The 14,629-nt window shown below is 38.0% G+C and overlaps 1 protein-coding gene across 1 annotated transcript; it reads left to right on the top strand.

Moving 5' to 3' along the window:
- Positions 1 to 6,336: 6,336 nt before the first annotated feature.
- On the top strand, positions 6,337 to 14,102 carry LOC116264214 (cation-transporting ATPase HMA5-like). Its single transcript, XM_031644307.2, has 9 exons — positions 6,337 to 6,863; positions 7,468 to 8,082; positions 8,239 to 8,668; positions 8,927 to 9,249; positions 10,269 to 10,327; positions 10,415 to 10,757; positions 10,860 to 11,060; positions 11,167 to 11,424; positions 12,852 to 14,102. The coding sequence occupies exons 1-9, from the start codon at positions 6,543 to 6,545 to the stop codon at positions 13,326 to 13,328; spliced, it is 3,027 nt and encodes a 1,008-aa protein (XP_031500167.1). The 5' UTR covers positions 6,337 to 6,542; the 3' UTR covers positions 13,329 to 14,102.
- Positions 14,103 to 14,629: the final 527 nt, after the last annotated feature.

The following is a 14,629-nucleotide window of genomic DNA, read 5'->3' as shown; positions in this document are numbered from 1 at the left end:
TTTTTTCTAATACATGGAGAGTCTTTACACCAAATTTTGGCTCGATCCAATTGTGTTAGGTAGGTTTTTAAGGGTCTTACATTTAGCAACTGGATCATTGGATCATGTGCACTGTTTTCCTATTTTGTAGGAAGTATATATAGCATGGGTTAAGCTAGATTTTTTTTTTTTTTAAAATGGGGCACAGAGCATATAGTTAATAAATTTTCAATTGGTCATGGGGCAGTGACCTAGGTTTCAGAGGGGTTGTTCTATATAACTAGAACCAGATCCACTCTTATTCAACCACTAATTTAAATTTTCAGAGAACGGATTTCGTAGGGTGCATGCCCCATGAAGCCCCCACCTATCTATGCCCCTGATATATATATATATATATATATATATAGAGCTTTAACATCTCGACCGGTCCTCTAATTTTCGTTCTAAGCTAGCTACTGTGTCACCCATTGATTGGCCATCCATGAACATGGATTGTCTATACCAGCTTTTATGGTCAGCTAAGCTCATTTAATATGCATTTTAAGCCCTGTTATGTTCCGTTATCCTAACAAGTTTAAGTATGCTTTTTATTTTCCTTCTCTTTTGCATTCTAGATAGGACCTTCCTGTCATATGGATTAGACATGAAATTTCACGTGAGTTCAGCACTCCTTATTGGGCCGGGCTGGCCCGAAGCCCGGGCTTAGTTGTCTAAACAAGAGTTGCTCCTTGAGGTTAGATCGAGCTTCTATGCACGCAAACAAGTATCCACTAAAGAGGATGGAGCGTGTTTTTGAATTTTTTTTATAAAATAATGGATATTTTAAACTTTTTTTTCATAAATGTTTTTGTTTCTTTTAAAAAGTTTCTTTTTTATTTATTTATTTTAATGAAGGTACTTTGGCCCTTTTTGTGCACGATTTTTTCATGCACAGAAAAGAGAACATAACCAAATTTTTCATATATTACATCCATTTACATCATGTTACGCTATATTACGTTGTATTTTTACGTTCATGCATGCATGTAGTTATCTAGGAGAGAAGCGATGCACAACGAAGGGACATTTCGCCACGACTCTTTCACATCGTTGAACGATCCACCATTATGCATATGCTTTCCTCCTTTGTTTTACTTGTCTTTTATGGAATTTGCTTTAGTTCTAGATTATGATGCATTGCATACAGTTTTTTTTTTTTTTCCATGTTTTTACTTATGCAGATGATTTGTCTTATATGCACACTTTGATTTTCAATTTTGTCACGTATTGGTGCTATGTGCATGAATGGTATTATATATATACAACGCCTTCCTAGAAATTATCATGTGATCCGACACAATCTATGTAGTTATTTAAAGATTCTTACTCGCATCTTATAATGTATACTTTCTAAATATGCATCATGTTTTCCCCCATGTTTCAAAATTATTCTCAACCTTCTTTTCAAAGTCCATGTTATCTACTCAAATTCTAATATTATTTTAAAACTGTTTTCATATCTACTCTCAAGTCACAGTTTTCATACTTGATTTCCAAATAAATTTTTAAAATCATTTTGATTCTATGTACTAAATTGTTCTCTAAAATTACATATTCTAGACATGCAAGATTGGTTGACTGCTGATCTTAGTTTTAAGATATCCTTATACAGTTAATATATACAGTTACAAATATTATTTGGTATGGATTCATAATATATGTTTTAAAGGTATGCTCACATCCATGACGTATATATCATAGAAAAGAGTGAAAATGTTGAAATGAAATAAAATATGTAACAAATGTGTCCGGCGGAATGCATTTCACTTAATGAGCATTAGTCTCTTTATTTTTTAACATTATATTTACCTACCGGTTACTGTTGATAGAAAAAGAATATATATATATATATATATATATATATATATATATATATGAGTCCTTAGGTTACACCAAACATATGGTGTAGCACAGGTACGATTGACTTTGTTTTTTGAAAAGAAAAAAAGAAGAAAATTGGGAGAGGTTGGGGAGCACCACAGGGGCGGCGACGGCCTCCCCTTACCTGCCATAAAAATAATAATAATAAAAATAAAAATAAATAAAGAACCCTAAAGGAAGAGGCGATGGCCTTGTACCCTCAGGAGCACCCACACAAGTTTCTTAATTTTTTTTGAAAAAAATGAGCATTAAATGCTGGATATTTATTTTACATATAACCATTAAAACATAACTCTAAGGTTCTGATATATTTGTAGACGTCAAATGGGGCCTCCCATTTTTTGTATGGAGAGCCGCCGTCAGGCCGGCGAGAGAAGGAGAAGCATCTCAACGTGAAGGAGGAAGGACGAAAGACTGCATTTCTTCCTCACACCAGTCGACGGCGATGCCCGGCTAAGCAGTCACGTCTTTAAACATGAAATTTTGAAAAACGCAGTGAAGGATTTCGCGGTGATCAGCAACAGATAACGATTTGATATGGTTACAAACGGAGCCAAGTTTTTTCCGGCCATTAATTGAAAATAACCTCCTAGAATATAAACTTTATGCTAGTTCATGAGACTAAAATAAACTAAAATCCCCTCAATAAAGGCAAATTTCATGTTCGTAGTTTGAATTGGCTTCTTTTGCTGCATCAACAATTATTGATCAAATAATAGCAATAAATATTTAATTTTATACAACTACTTAGCTACTTCACTAGTCAAAATTAGTAGGTAATTTTTTTTCTTTACTATTGCTGACAAATTGTGAAAGACAAGCTTAGGCGTGTCCACATAGTTAAGTTTATTTCTCATTTCCTTTTTAAAAGGCAAAATGGTGATTTTTTAAATAATTAAGCAGTTGACGCAGGGAAATAAATTATCGCGCAGGGAAAAACTTAATCGTATTTTTAAAAAGATAGGTGTATATTTTATTAGAGCCGAAACTTTATTAATGTTTGTGAGCTGTCGAGCAACAACAATTACTCAACAAATATATAAACAAACTGAAAGATCTTAGTAACATGGGTTATGTGTTAAAAACAATGGATTTAAGTATGGGATGAAGGGATCTTAAATCTATGGATTTGAGATCACAAGGAATTCAGATCACCATGGATTTCAAATCCACGATGAATCAAACACAAGTTTATGTGAGCATCTGGAGAATCAGATCTAGTATCAAACCTCAATTTGGATTTGAGACACGGATCCGACCCGTCTCTAACTAAAGCAGCATCACAAAAAACCACAATAATAATGGGACAGTTTGGTCGACGACTAAGCGAAGGGATTTGGTTCCGTGGGAGAGGACATGCCTTCTCATGACCTCAATTGTTTAATTTGTCAATTGTCCTTTTCCAGCTCCTCGGGTTCCGGAAAGCCAAAACCGTGAGCCGGAACGTGGCCGCTGGTCTGGCCCTTCCACTCAGCTGCCCACAGAGAAAACGAGAGGGTGCCGCCGACACTGCCGGAGCCTCATCTAAGAAGCCGGCGTTGCATTCATCCTAATATTCCAAAAAGGTCTTCAAAATACACATATTTACACCTTCAGTGCCTTTTTTTAACTATTAATTTCAATTAGAAGGAACATGCAAACGGGTAGTAGGGGCATCATCTGGCAAGAAGAAGTGAAGCAATTCGTTTGCTTGGAAAGACTGAAAGATGCAATGAGACTGTTTGGTGAAATGAACAGGAAAGGTATGATGTTGATGTTGCAAGATGCACTTGCAGCCGCGTCCTCCTTGCTTGCTCACATAAAGAGAAAACGGGACGTGAACCTTCTTTTTCAAATGTCTTTTTCAAAAATCTTACAGCATAGTCGTTCCAAAATTAAGATCTTATTTTGTAAGTCAAAAATGCTAAAACTATTTGTATTTTAATCCTCGCGAAATCCCACATCGGAGTTTGTTGAGCTTTTTAAATCGTACACTTATTGGGGATACAGTTATTCAGGAGGGAAATCAAATCGAATTAAAGTTTTTAAATTTTAACTAAAACCGAAATATCATTTTTTAAAAAAAATTATGAAAAACAAGTGAAATTTTCTAAATTTACATATAAATTATTTTTTTTAAATTGACTTCGCCCCTACAGTTATTTGAATTGGGGACACGTGCAAATGCATACAGGAAAACTGGTTCCTACCAAACCCCCTCGTCCGTCAAATTTAATACGAAATTATTCGGGTTGTCGATTTTAAAGAGATTAAACAGTAAGTTGTAAATTTAGAAGCTCAGCAGTTTTTTTCAAGAGTCTGAAATGTCATTCGAATCAAGAGAAAGTGTTTCCTTTTAAAAATATTTCAGAATTTAGAAAAATAACGGAGATTATACCTTTGCAACTATCATTGGAATCAATTGTTCGTATAATTTCTATCAAAATTTGGTATACAAAGGTTTAATAGCAATCTCTCTATCTCTCTCTCTAAATAAATAAATATAAATACACACATATATATATATAGGGATACCAAAAGAACAAAAGCAGAGTACACAATTGATCGGCCTTCTCGTATAAGCTTAACATTTTAGATATGTAATGGATATGAAGGGGATGGCCGGGTCCGAGATGCGGGCTGCCACCCTCTAGCAGCTCAAGTGCCTCCGATAGAAAAAGCAAAAGATTGAGAGGAGAGACAGTGACTCAACCACATGTGGGCCACTTGGCCCTAGGGTTTTAAAGTATTCATAATTTGGCGCAACCATAGGTCGTGACTAACCTAACCATTGCCTTTAGACGTCGGGGAGAATCTGCCGCTCCTTTTTTTTAAGGAGTTAATTAGTGTCCGTTACCTAAACATTTCTTATTCGGCGGCTACTACAACGGCTTTTGAATTTCCATTTAACTCAAATCTTTCCTTCACAGTCCCACTTGTGTGTGAGTGACTGAGTATGCAATTAATTTGCATGTACAAAATTAATTGTACAAATAAACTTGAAACGACCCTAAAAAATCGATTTAAAATAAAATATGAACTTTTTATCTGCATCTCAGATTTTATGATCACCCAACAAGGATAAGATCTTAATCACATTTCCTTTAGTTTTAATTCCTAGTCGATTTGCATAGTGCATAAATGATATGGTTAAACTTTCCAAGGAAAAGTTTTTGAATTTGTGAAATGCCAGTCGGCGTCGTTAGATGATAAATAAAGTTTCCGGACACCATTTAAGCCTTTATATTACAAATTCTTTAAATCGCGTTTTCAATTGTACAAAACACAGAAAATATTAATTGCATGCATGATGCGTGTCTTAGGCTTAGAAAATATGTAAATTAATAAATATGCCAATTATGAAAATTGATTGTCAATCGTTGGTCTACTTAATTGATTATTATTGTGCTGTCACGTGTAAAACTATTTTTTCGAGAAAATGTGAATGAAAATTTGTACATTGACACAGTAACTTTGAACGTGACATTCTATGAACTACTAATCAATCACTTAACATTAGTGCTGTACTTCCATTTTTATCAAAAATATATATGCAAAATAATATAAACCATGCAACCTTTTATAAAAAAGTTTGAGAAGTAGGCATCTTTCTCTCTCTCTTTATATAGATATGTGCATATATAAATCTATGTAATGGTTTATGCATACGTAGATTTTATAGTTTATACTACTTTTCTTGTTTGGTTGATTTTATACATCTAGGTGTGATCCAAAACCTGTAATTAATTTTTTATTTTTCAACCTTCTGTTTCAGCGTAATTCTCATTGAAACAAAGATAATTGAGTTGATGTTGAGATTTTCTCAAGCTCTCTATTTCATGTTTTCCGAAACGTATTGTGTTTAAAAATTGTTTAGCATCCATCCCCAAACAATTACAGTTGGTTAGAATTGGACTGTTTTTTTTTTTAAGTGAGTGATAGGTTTATTTTTATTGCAGTAACGAGGTGTCAGCAGAAGTATACCATTCAACTTGAATGTCACACCTCATCACTTTAAGCAGAAGTATACCATTCAACTTGAATGTCACACCTCATCACTTTAATACACATGAGCATAACCCTTACAAGAATCGAATCAAGAACCTCTTTTTTGATAAGCTCATGACTTGACCAGCTAAGCTATATGTTTCATGTTTTTTTGTTCTTAAATATTTTTCTTTAAAATAAGCAGAAGCAAATTTTCACACATTGGAGAGCCAGGCCACGAGGAAAAATAGAAGAAAGGGTGCCATTGCATTTTTTTTTTTTTAAGTGATTGGTTCATCTTCACTGCCTCGATCGAAAACCTAAATACTGTTTGCAAAGCGCCAAAAGAGTTAGCTTTTTTTAAAAAAAAAAAAATGAAAGGAACATTAAGAGGTAAAAGTCGACTTTTCGCAGCTACGGGTTCACTGAATATCAGGAATTTTAAACTTTAAAAGATAAATAAACAAACATACGCCGGAGACCGTCAGCTGGCAAATCCGCTGAACTCTTCCCCGTTTCCCTGGTTCTCTCCTTCCAGCCCCTTCTCTCTCTCCGTCCCTGTCATAGGTTCCATGTCCACTTTTGTCTTATCTTTTCCCCCAACCGACGAGGAGAAGCTAATGGAAGTGGAGTGACGGACAAAGGAAGAGAAGCAGAGGAAGGGAGAAGAGGATATGGCGTGGGGCAGGAAAGTTTCCAGAGACTTGCAGCTAGCGAGCGTGTGGAGGGGGGACGACTGGGACAACCTAGAGGAGGTGCGGCTGCTCGACGACGACCGCGACGGCGACGGCGATGGCCACTACGACGTCGAGAGCGGTGGCCTCTCTGCCGAGAGAGAGGGGAAAGCGATTCAGGTGAGGATAACGGGCATGACATGCACGGCCTGCTCCAGCTCCGTGGAGCAAGTTCTCTGCTCTCTCCCAGGTGTCATCCGGGCCTCCGTTGCCCTCCTCCACAACAAGGCCGACGTCCTCTTCGATCCTTCTGTCATCGAGGCACGCCCCTCTCTCATGTTCTCTTGCTCATTGTCTTTTCGCAATTCTCCCACGTGTTTCTGCAAGCACTTGGAAATCATAAATCGGATTTTTCTGAAGAATTTTCCTAAGAAATTTGCGATTGCTAATCAATTTATCATGAGAATCTTGTTTGTCGCCTGATCGGCGGTGTGAGTCTTGTTTGTACAATTTCGTACTAAAGCTCATGAGGATAAATTTCCGGCATTTACGATCACCAGGTTGCTTTTTCTTAAGAAACTGGAGCAAATGATTGTTTTTGAGAATTTAAGCCAACGCTGAGGTTTGATTCTAGTTTGGTGTAAATATATTGTAAAAAATTTACAGTCGATGTTTTTCCTTCAATTATTCCTCAGCTATGATTTGCTTTTGGTTTAAAAATGAAAAAGAAACATCAATTAATTTCTGTCTTGTTTACAACAGGAACATTTATGGCTAATTGATTGACTTTTTTAGTGTATTTGATGAAAATTATGTTTTATTGGGCCTCGTTAATATAACATTCGGCTGAATTTTTTAGTTTCTTGCAAAAATCTTCTTCCCTCTGTTGTTTGTTTTCCCGTTAACGAATTCACGTGTGATGCAGGAAGAAGGGATTAAACTAGCAATTGAAGATGCAGGGTTCGACGCCGAAATCCTGAAGGAATCTCTTCTCTCTTCATCAAAGCAGCACGGGACCTTGATCGGCCAATTCAGGATTGTAGGAATGAGCTGCGCAGCTTGTGTAAGCTCTGTGGAGGGCATCTTGAGAAAGCTGCCAGGCGTTAAACATGCCGCTGTCGCTTTAGCAACCTCCTCAGGGGAGGTCGAGTATGATCCTGATGTTATCAGCAAGGAACGGATAGTGCAGGCGATTGAAGATGCTGGCTTTGATGCTTCATTTCTGCAGAGTAGTGAACAAGATAAAATTTCTGTTGGCATAATTGGGCTCTATAATGAAACGGATTTGCATCTCTTAGACGGTCTACTTAATCGTTTGAAGGGAGTTCGGGATTTTGTCATGAATAAGGAAACCTCGGAATTGGAAATTTTATATGATCCAGAAGTCACTGGTTTGAGAACAATAGTTGAATCTATATATCGAGAAAGTGGTGGTAAATTTGAAGCTCTTCTTCAGAATCCATACTTGAAATTCATTGCTACTGATGTAGAAGAGTCGTCAAAGATGTTTCGACTTTTCATGTCGAGCTTGTACCTTTGCGTAAGTATGGAAATTCTACATGTTTTGTAGTTTTTATAAATATGCTGGTCTTGTATTTATCAGATGTGCATGGTTGTTTTTTGTGTTAGTCCCTCTGTTCAGTTGTCAATTTTGACCAGTATGCTAAAATATTTGAGGCCCTGTTGATCCTAACAGGTCCCAGTTTTTCTCATAGGGGTGGTATGCCCTCATATACCGCATCTTCATTCATTACTACTGCGGCGCTGTGGCCCATTTTTTGTTGGTGATTGGCTAAAATGGGCTTTAGTTACTCCAGTTCAATTTGTTATTGGCAAACGCTTCTATGTCTCAGCTTTCAGAGCTTTGCGTCATGGGTCTGCCAACATGGATGTATTGGTTGCACTTGGAACTTCAGCTACTTATTTCTACTCTGTCTATGCATTGCTGTATGGGGCCATGACTGGATTTTGGTCTCCAACATACTTTGAGACAAGTGCTATGCTGATAACGTTTGTGTTATGGGGAAAGTACCTTGAAGCTGTGGCAAAAGGAAAAACATCAGAAGCTATCAAGAAACTTATAGAACTTGCTCCAGCAACTGCATTGCTTCTTATCATGGATTCAGGTTAGCTTCTACATTCTTTTTCAATCTATCTTTATCAGTTTTTCTGCATTCAATTCCTGTTTGATTTCATGCTTATCCCAGGCTTGGAAAAATATCCCATTGTTCACATTATAAGAAGAGCTCTGAAATCTAATGATTTGCATTGCAAGTAGCATAGTAAAGTTCTTTAGAACACTTATTTTGATTTTCAATCCAAAAAAGTGATTGGATGAGCAAGTTGTTACTGAATGAACAGAATTTTTCTTTCTATGCCTGAAGGAAAGTGCATTGGAGAACGAGAGATCGATTCTTTAATAGTTCAGCGTGGTGATGTTTTGAAAGTCCTTCCTGGTTCAAAAGTTCCTACTGATGGTGTGGTGGTATGGGGTTCCAGTCATGTTAATGAAAGTATGGTTACTGGTGAAGCTGAACCTGTTCTAAAGACTCTCAATTCTTCGGTGATAGGAGGCACCATTAATTTACATGGAGTTCTGCACATAAAAGCTACCAAAGTGGGGTCCAGTACTGTTCTAAACCAGATAATATCCTTAGTAGAAACAGCTCAAATGTCAAAGGCACCCATTCAGAAATTTGCAGACTTTGTGAGTATCTTTTGGGGCCATCTATGGTGATTGAAATGATACCTTGCTTATGTTTGTAAAAGCAAGACAGTATTCTTGATCTGTTTCTTTTTAGTGATTTGAAAGACTGTCTGTTTTCTTGTTTTCTTTATTTAGAGACGTTAGGCACATGTACAATATCAACATATCTTATGATGTAGTTTTTATTTGTAGTTTTAAGCTGCTAAATAAGTTGATTTTGGAAGCTATTTTCTTTTAACGGCTTTCTGATATCAGAAGTTTTGCTTTGGCATCTAAATTGCTTTTTATGAGAAATATCTCTTGTTGAACTTTTTCTCGTCCAAGAAATGGATGTTTCTCCGATGAATATAAGTTTAGAAGTGCGTAAAAAATTTACATGCATGTAATCATGAGAATATAGATACGTGCACATGCATGTGTGTTTCAGCATGCACTTGCCATTTTGTGGAAATCTCATTCTTATGCATTTGTTTCATGCTATGATGAGAAAAGATGGTGAACTTTCTGGAAGAGTCAATTTCAGGCAGAAAGAAAAGCAACATTAAAAGCTATGATGAGGACAACCTGAGGTGATAATGGAGAGGCCCATTTTCTTCCACCTGATTATGGATAAAGTTGAATCCCAGAGGGAGGAGTACTTCTGCTACATAATGGTGGCATAGGATGACACCCAAGGAAGGGAAGGAGCATTCCTTTCCTTGATGGAAAATATTAAGGCCGTTAGGAGTTCATTGGCATGAGAAAGCTGTTGGGATCTTTGCGTAGAAGTGCTTTCTCAAATGGTTTTTGCTCGTCCTTTTTAAGTAGGCGTTCAAAACATCTTTTGAAGGCAAAGGCTTTTGTGTAATCTGAATAGTGATAGACTGTCTGAATTGTCATCTTTTTGCCATTCTGATTCAGTTAAGAATATGGCATGTGAATCCTGAGGTGCTTGTCTTCATTTCTTAAATTCGTTACAATCTTGATGTGTCCCTAGTGATGGTCCATATTGGACTTTCCTAATAAAATCTTATGTACAGGTTGCTAGCATTTTTGTTCCAACTGTTGTGCTGCTGTCGTTGATGACCTTTTTTGGCTGGTGAGTGTTCATTTATTTTGAAGTTGTGCTTCTAAGCATAGAAAAGTATGCACATTTCAAACTTTTGCTGCTTTTCTTTGATTATAGGTACTTCTGTGGCACCTTCGGTGCATTCTCAGAAGCATGGTTGCCTGCAAATAGTAGTTATTTTGTTTTTGCCCTCATGTTTGCTATATCGGTTGTGGTTATTGCCTGCCCTTGTGCACTTGGATTGGCCACACCTACAGCTGTCATGGTTGCGACTGGTGTTGGGGCTAAACATGGAGTTCTTATCAAAGGTGGAGATGCCTTGGAAAGGGCCCAAAAGGTTCAGTATGTTGTCTTTGACAAGACTGGTACCCTTACACAGGGCAAGCCAGCTGTTACCTCAATCAAGATTTTTACAGATATGGATCTATGTGACTTTCTGGAGTTGGTTGCTTTTGCTGAGGTGATCCATTTCTCACATGGTGTAGTTTGCATCATGGTTGATTCTTTTCTTTTTCCACATGTTGAAAATAATATTGACCTATCCCATACTTCTCGTGTTTAGGCAAGTAGCGAGCATCCATTGGCAAGAGCAATTATAGAGTATACACACCATTTCCTTTTTTATGGTGGAGATCCTATCACTAAGGGTTCTGATGCGCATTCAGAGGAATCAAAATATTCCTTTTGGGCTGATCACGTTACAGACTTTTCTGCTTTGCCAGGCAAGGGTGTGCAATGCATGATAGATGGGAAGTTAGTTTTGGTGAGTTGATGATACAAACTCTAGAAATGGCACCTTTATTACCATGAAAGCATTTGGAAATTCATCTGCTGTATATATTTTCTAATGGCAGCCATTGTTTCAACAGGTTGGTAGCCGCATGCTGCTATCTGAAAGAGGGGTTTCAATACCTTCAGAGGCTGAGAAGTACTTGATGGCAGTGGAAGAATATGCTAAGACTGGAATACTTGTGGCTTATCATGGTTCCTTTGTTGGCATTTTGGTGGTCTCAGATCCCCTTAAGAAAGAGGCAACGGTTGTTATTGAAACCCTAAAAAAAATGGGCATTGTACCAGTCATGGTGACAGGGGATAACTTGAGAACAGCTCGAGCTATAGCTAAAGAGGTGCGTATCTAGATTGTTACAGCTTGAAACTGATAATTTGCAACTTGGGTTGATTCACCAAAGTCTAACTTATAGCTTGTCTATTAGGTCTGGCTCTATGTATTTAAAAATGCTAGGCAGACCTAGGTGGCAGACCCCATAGGAAGGCCTAGGCGGGGCCTAGTTGGTCCTACTCAACAGATGATAGAGTTTAAACTTTAAAATGAGAGTTTTCCAAGAACTCAGCCTGGCAGTGACTACTGCTCCTGACTACTTAGCATATGGTTAATTGTTTACATGTTACCTTGCATATTTGGATATATGGATTTTCCTGATAAATAATGACAATGAACTATTGATGAACTGAAGGCGCCACAAGTAAAATTCATCTGCAATTTCAAACATTGGGAACAACAAAAGAGAAGAGCATGTCATAGGACATGAAAGAAAAACGAAGCTAGGATAACTAGTAATACGGTGCACTAGGCACGTAATGTAGGTGTCTCAAACAGTATCTGTGATACCATAACTTAGTATTAGCTTGAAATAACTAGAAGAGAAAGACCATACAGTTTCAGTGGAATTGGTTGGTTATGAAAAGATGTGATATGACCCTGTTCTACTTAAAGTATTGGGGCATATTGTGGGCAAGACAGGCTGTATTTTATGTGCTTGAAAATCCTTTTGATTTTTTTTTTTTTTTTGGGTGTGGATTTTGAGAGAATCAATCTTTGTTTTGTGCTCGTGCTGGTAAGCATCTGTATCCACTCGTTGAGCCAGGATCTGTGTACACTTGTTGAGCTTCTTTGCTTAGTTCAGATGTCAGTAAAGTTATAAGTTCTGACAGCAAAACCGCCAATGATGGGGTTGGTGATGATCAAGAAGCGATAATTTTGGCCTGTTCACAATTATCAAGGACCAAGGAGGTTATCTCTTCATTCAATGAATCGTCTTCTACAAAACGAGAAATTTATACATTTGATTCGTTAGTTAAGAAATCCCTAAAATACTGGAACAAAAATCTAGGCTTCTGGATCTTTGTGTGTATGACAAGAAGCTTAAAGCTGCAGCTATTTGAGCGGTGGCTGTTGGTCTGTAGTCTGACAAGATCATCTTCGTATGATTTGGAAGTTGTAGGAAATTTGTCTATATAAAATTCCTTATAAATTAGTCTCAATCTTTCAGCTCACTAATGTTGGACTTCATTACAAGTTGGTAGGACTCATTAGCTGCTTGAAAGTTGAAAAAAATGAAACAAAGAAAAAATGCACTCTTTTTGAAGAGCCAGTCTCGTCTAAAAATTTTGAAAATTTTAAATCTGTTGAACATTATGAGTGTCCATTGTTGTTGGAGAATGCTGAGTCTGTTCCAGTTAACCAGCTTCTTCATGACAACGATGAACTTCCCTGGAGCTGACCAAAATCCTTGATATTTTGTTGTGAATGTAGGTCGGTATTTCACACGTAGAAGCAGAAGTGATGCCAGCTGGGAAAGCTGAAGCGATTCGCTCTCTTCAAAAGGATGGGACGGTGGTCGCCATGGTTGGCGATGGCATCAATGATTCACCTGCCCTTGCAGCGGCCGATGTAGGGATGGCAATTGGTGCTGGAACCGACATAGCAATTGAAGCCGCAGATTATGTGCTGATGAGGAGCAACCTTGAGGATGTTATCACTGCAATTGATCTGTCGAGGAAGACCTTTGCAAGAATACGCTGGAACTATGTATTTGCAATAGGCTACAACATCCTCGCAATTCCCCTGGCAGCAGGAGCTCTGTTTCCTGTCCTTAAGATGAGGCTGCCACCGTGGGTTTCTGGAGCCTGCATGGCTTTCTCCTCCGTAAGTGTTGTCTGTTCATCACTGCTTTTGAGAAGATACAGAAGGCCGACGCTGACGAGTATGGTAGAGATGACAAAGGAATAAATGGGCAAGAGCCTTCCTGATGTATGTTGATCTAATCCATCGCCTTGTAAGAGGTCCATGTCCTGTTTGAATAGTTGTAGCTTCTCTCTCTCTCTCTCTCTCTCTCTCTTTCGGTGAGCCCACTAGATCTGAAGGTGTCTGCAACTCATGGTAGTGCTGCTGAGAATATTGGACCCTGTATCCATCCTCAAGTAGGTTTTTCTCTGGAGTACCTATAGATCGAGCTATAAAGGTGATCTTATGCGGTGGAGCCATTCTCCTAAGAGAAATTCGAGGCGACATTCGGAGGGAAAACTTGAAACGCAATTGTTATGGTAGATTGCTGGTCCTGGCTGCGAGCAAGTTTTGAAACAACGACTTGCCGGGATTTGATCATTGGACCAAGTAGTGAGCATCCAGATCTGCCAACCGTATATGGAAGGCCACTTCCTATCAAAACCACGTAGCTGGTAAAACTTATTGCTGGAAAGAGGGTTGACATCCTTTGCGGGTTAAATGATCTTCCCTCTCTCTCTCTCTCTCTCTCTCTCTGGCATGCATACTCTCTCTAGCGGGCATCCTTAGCTCTCTCCAGTGCATAAGACGTAAATGCATCTGCACACGAACAAGATCGTACCTTGGTTAGGTTCTTTTTCTTTCGCTTTTTGGTTAGGTGACTTGTGCCGGGAAGGGGAAGGGTGTAGCATAACCTTTTGTTTCGTTTGAAGAGTATTTCAGATATTTGGAAGGTAGTTTGGTTAATATATTTCCAAGTGGATATCCACAATTTTATCACCGTGTAATCAAGAACCTAGATGATTTCCATCAAAAGATTGACTTACAGAGGTGCGATACTTGGTGTGTGTGTATATATATATATATATATATATGAGAGAGAGTGGGTGGTAGACCTAAAGGAATCACTCTCTCTCTCTTTACTCAAAGACACACACACATATTGAAAATTTCTTATTTGCAAAACACAGGCGAGTCACAAACAATTTAATATCATTTATTTCACGTGATCACTTGATTCGAGCCTTGTCAACACCAATGAACTAAACTGGGAGTATCCTTTTGCATTCTAAATAAAAGCACCATTCCTCAACAAGACGTTCATCAACCTCACTATGGACGAAAATGGTTTGGATTTGGATCGACAAAATTAAGGGGCACAAGAAGAGGTAGATCGCTCGATGCTTGAGGATGAGGTAATCTTTGATAGCAGATGTGAGATTGCATTAAAAGGCGTGTATTGTAAGAGGTTACGTGTAAAAAATTATGGAAAATGAAAAAAAACAAACCCTCAATGATTCTCACAC

The sequence above is a fragment of the Nymphaea colorata genome, chromosome 11, assembly GCF_008831285.2.
Source record: "Nymphaea colorata isolate Beijing-Zhang1983 chromosome 11, ASM883128v2, whole genome shotgun sequence".
Taxonomy (NCBI): domain Eukaryota; kingdom Viridiplantae; phylum Streptophyta; class Magnoliopsida; order Nymphaeales; family Nymphaeaceae; genus Nymphaea; species Nymphaea colorata.
This window is presented reverse-complemented; position numbering and strand designations above follow the sequence as displayed.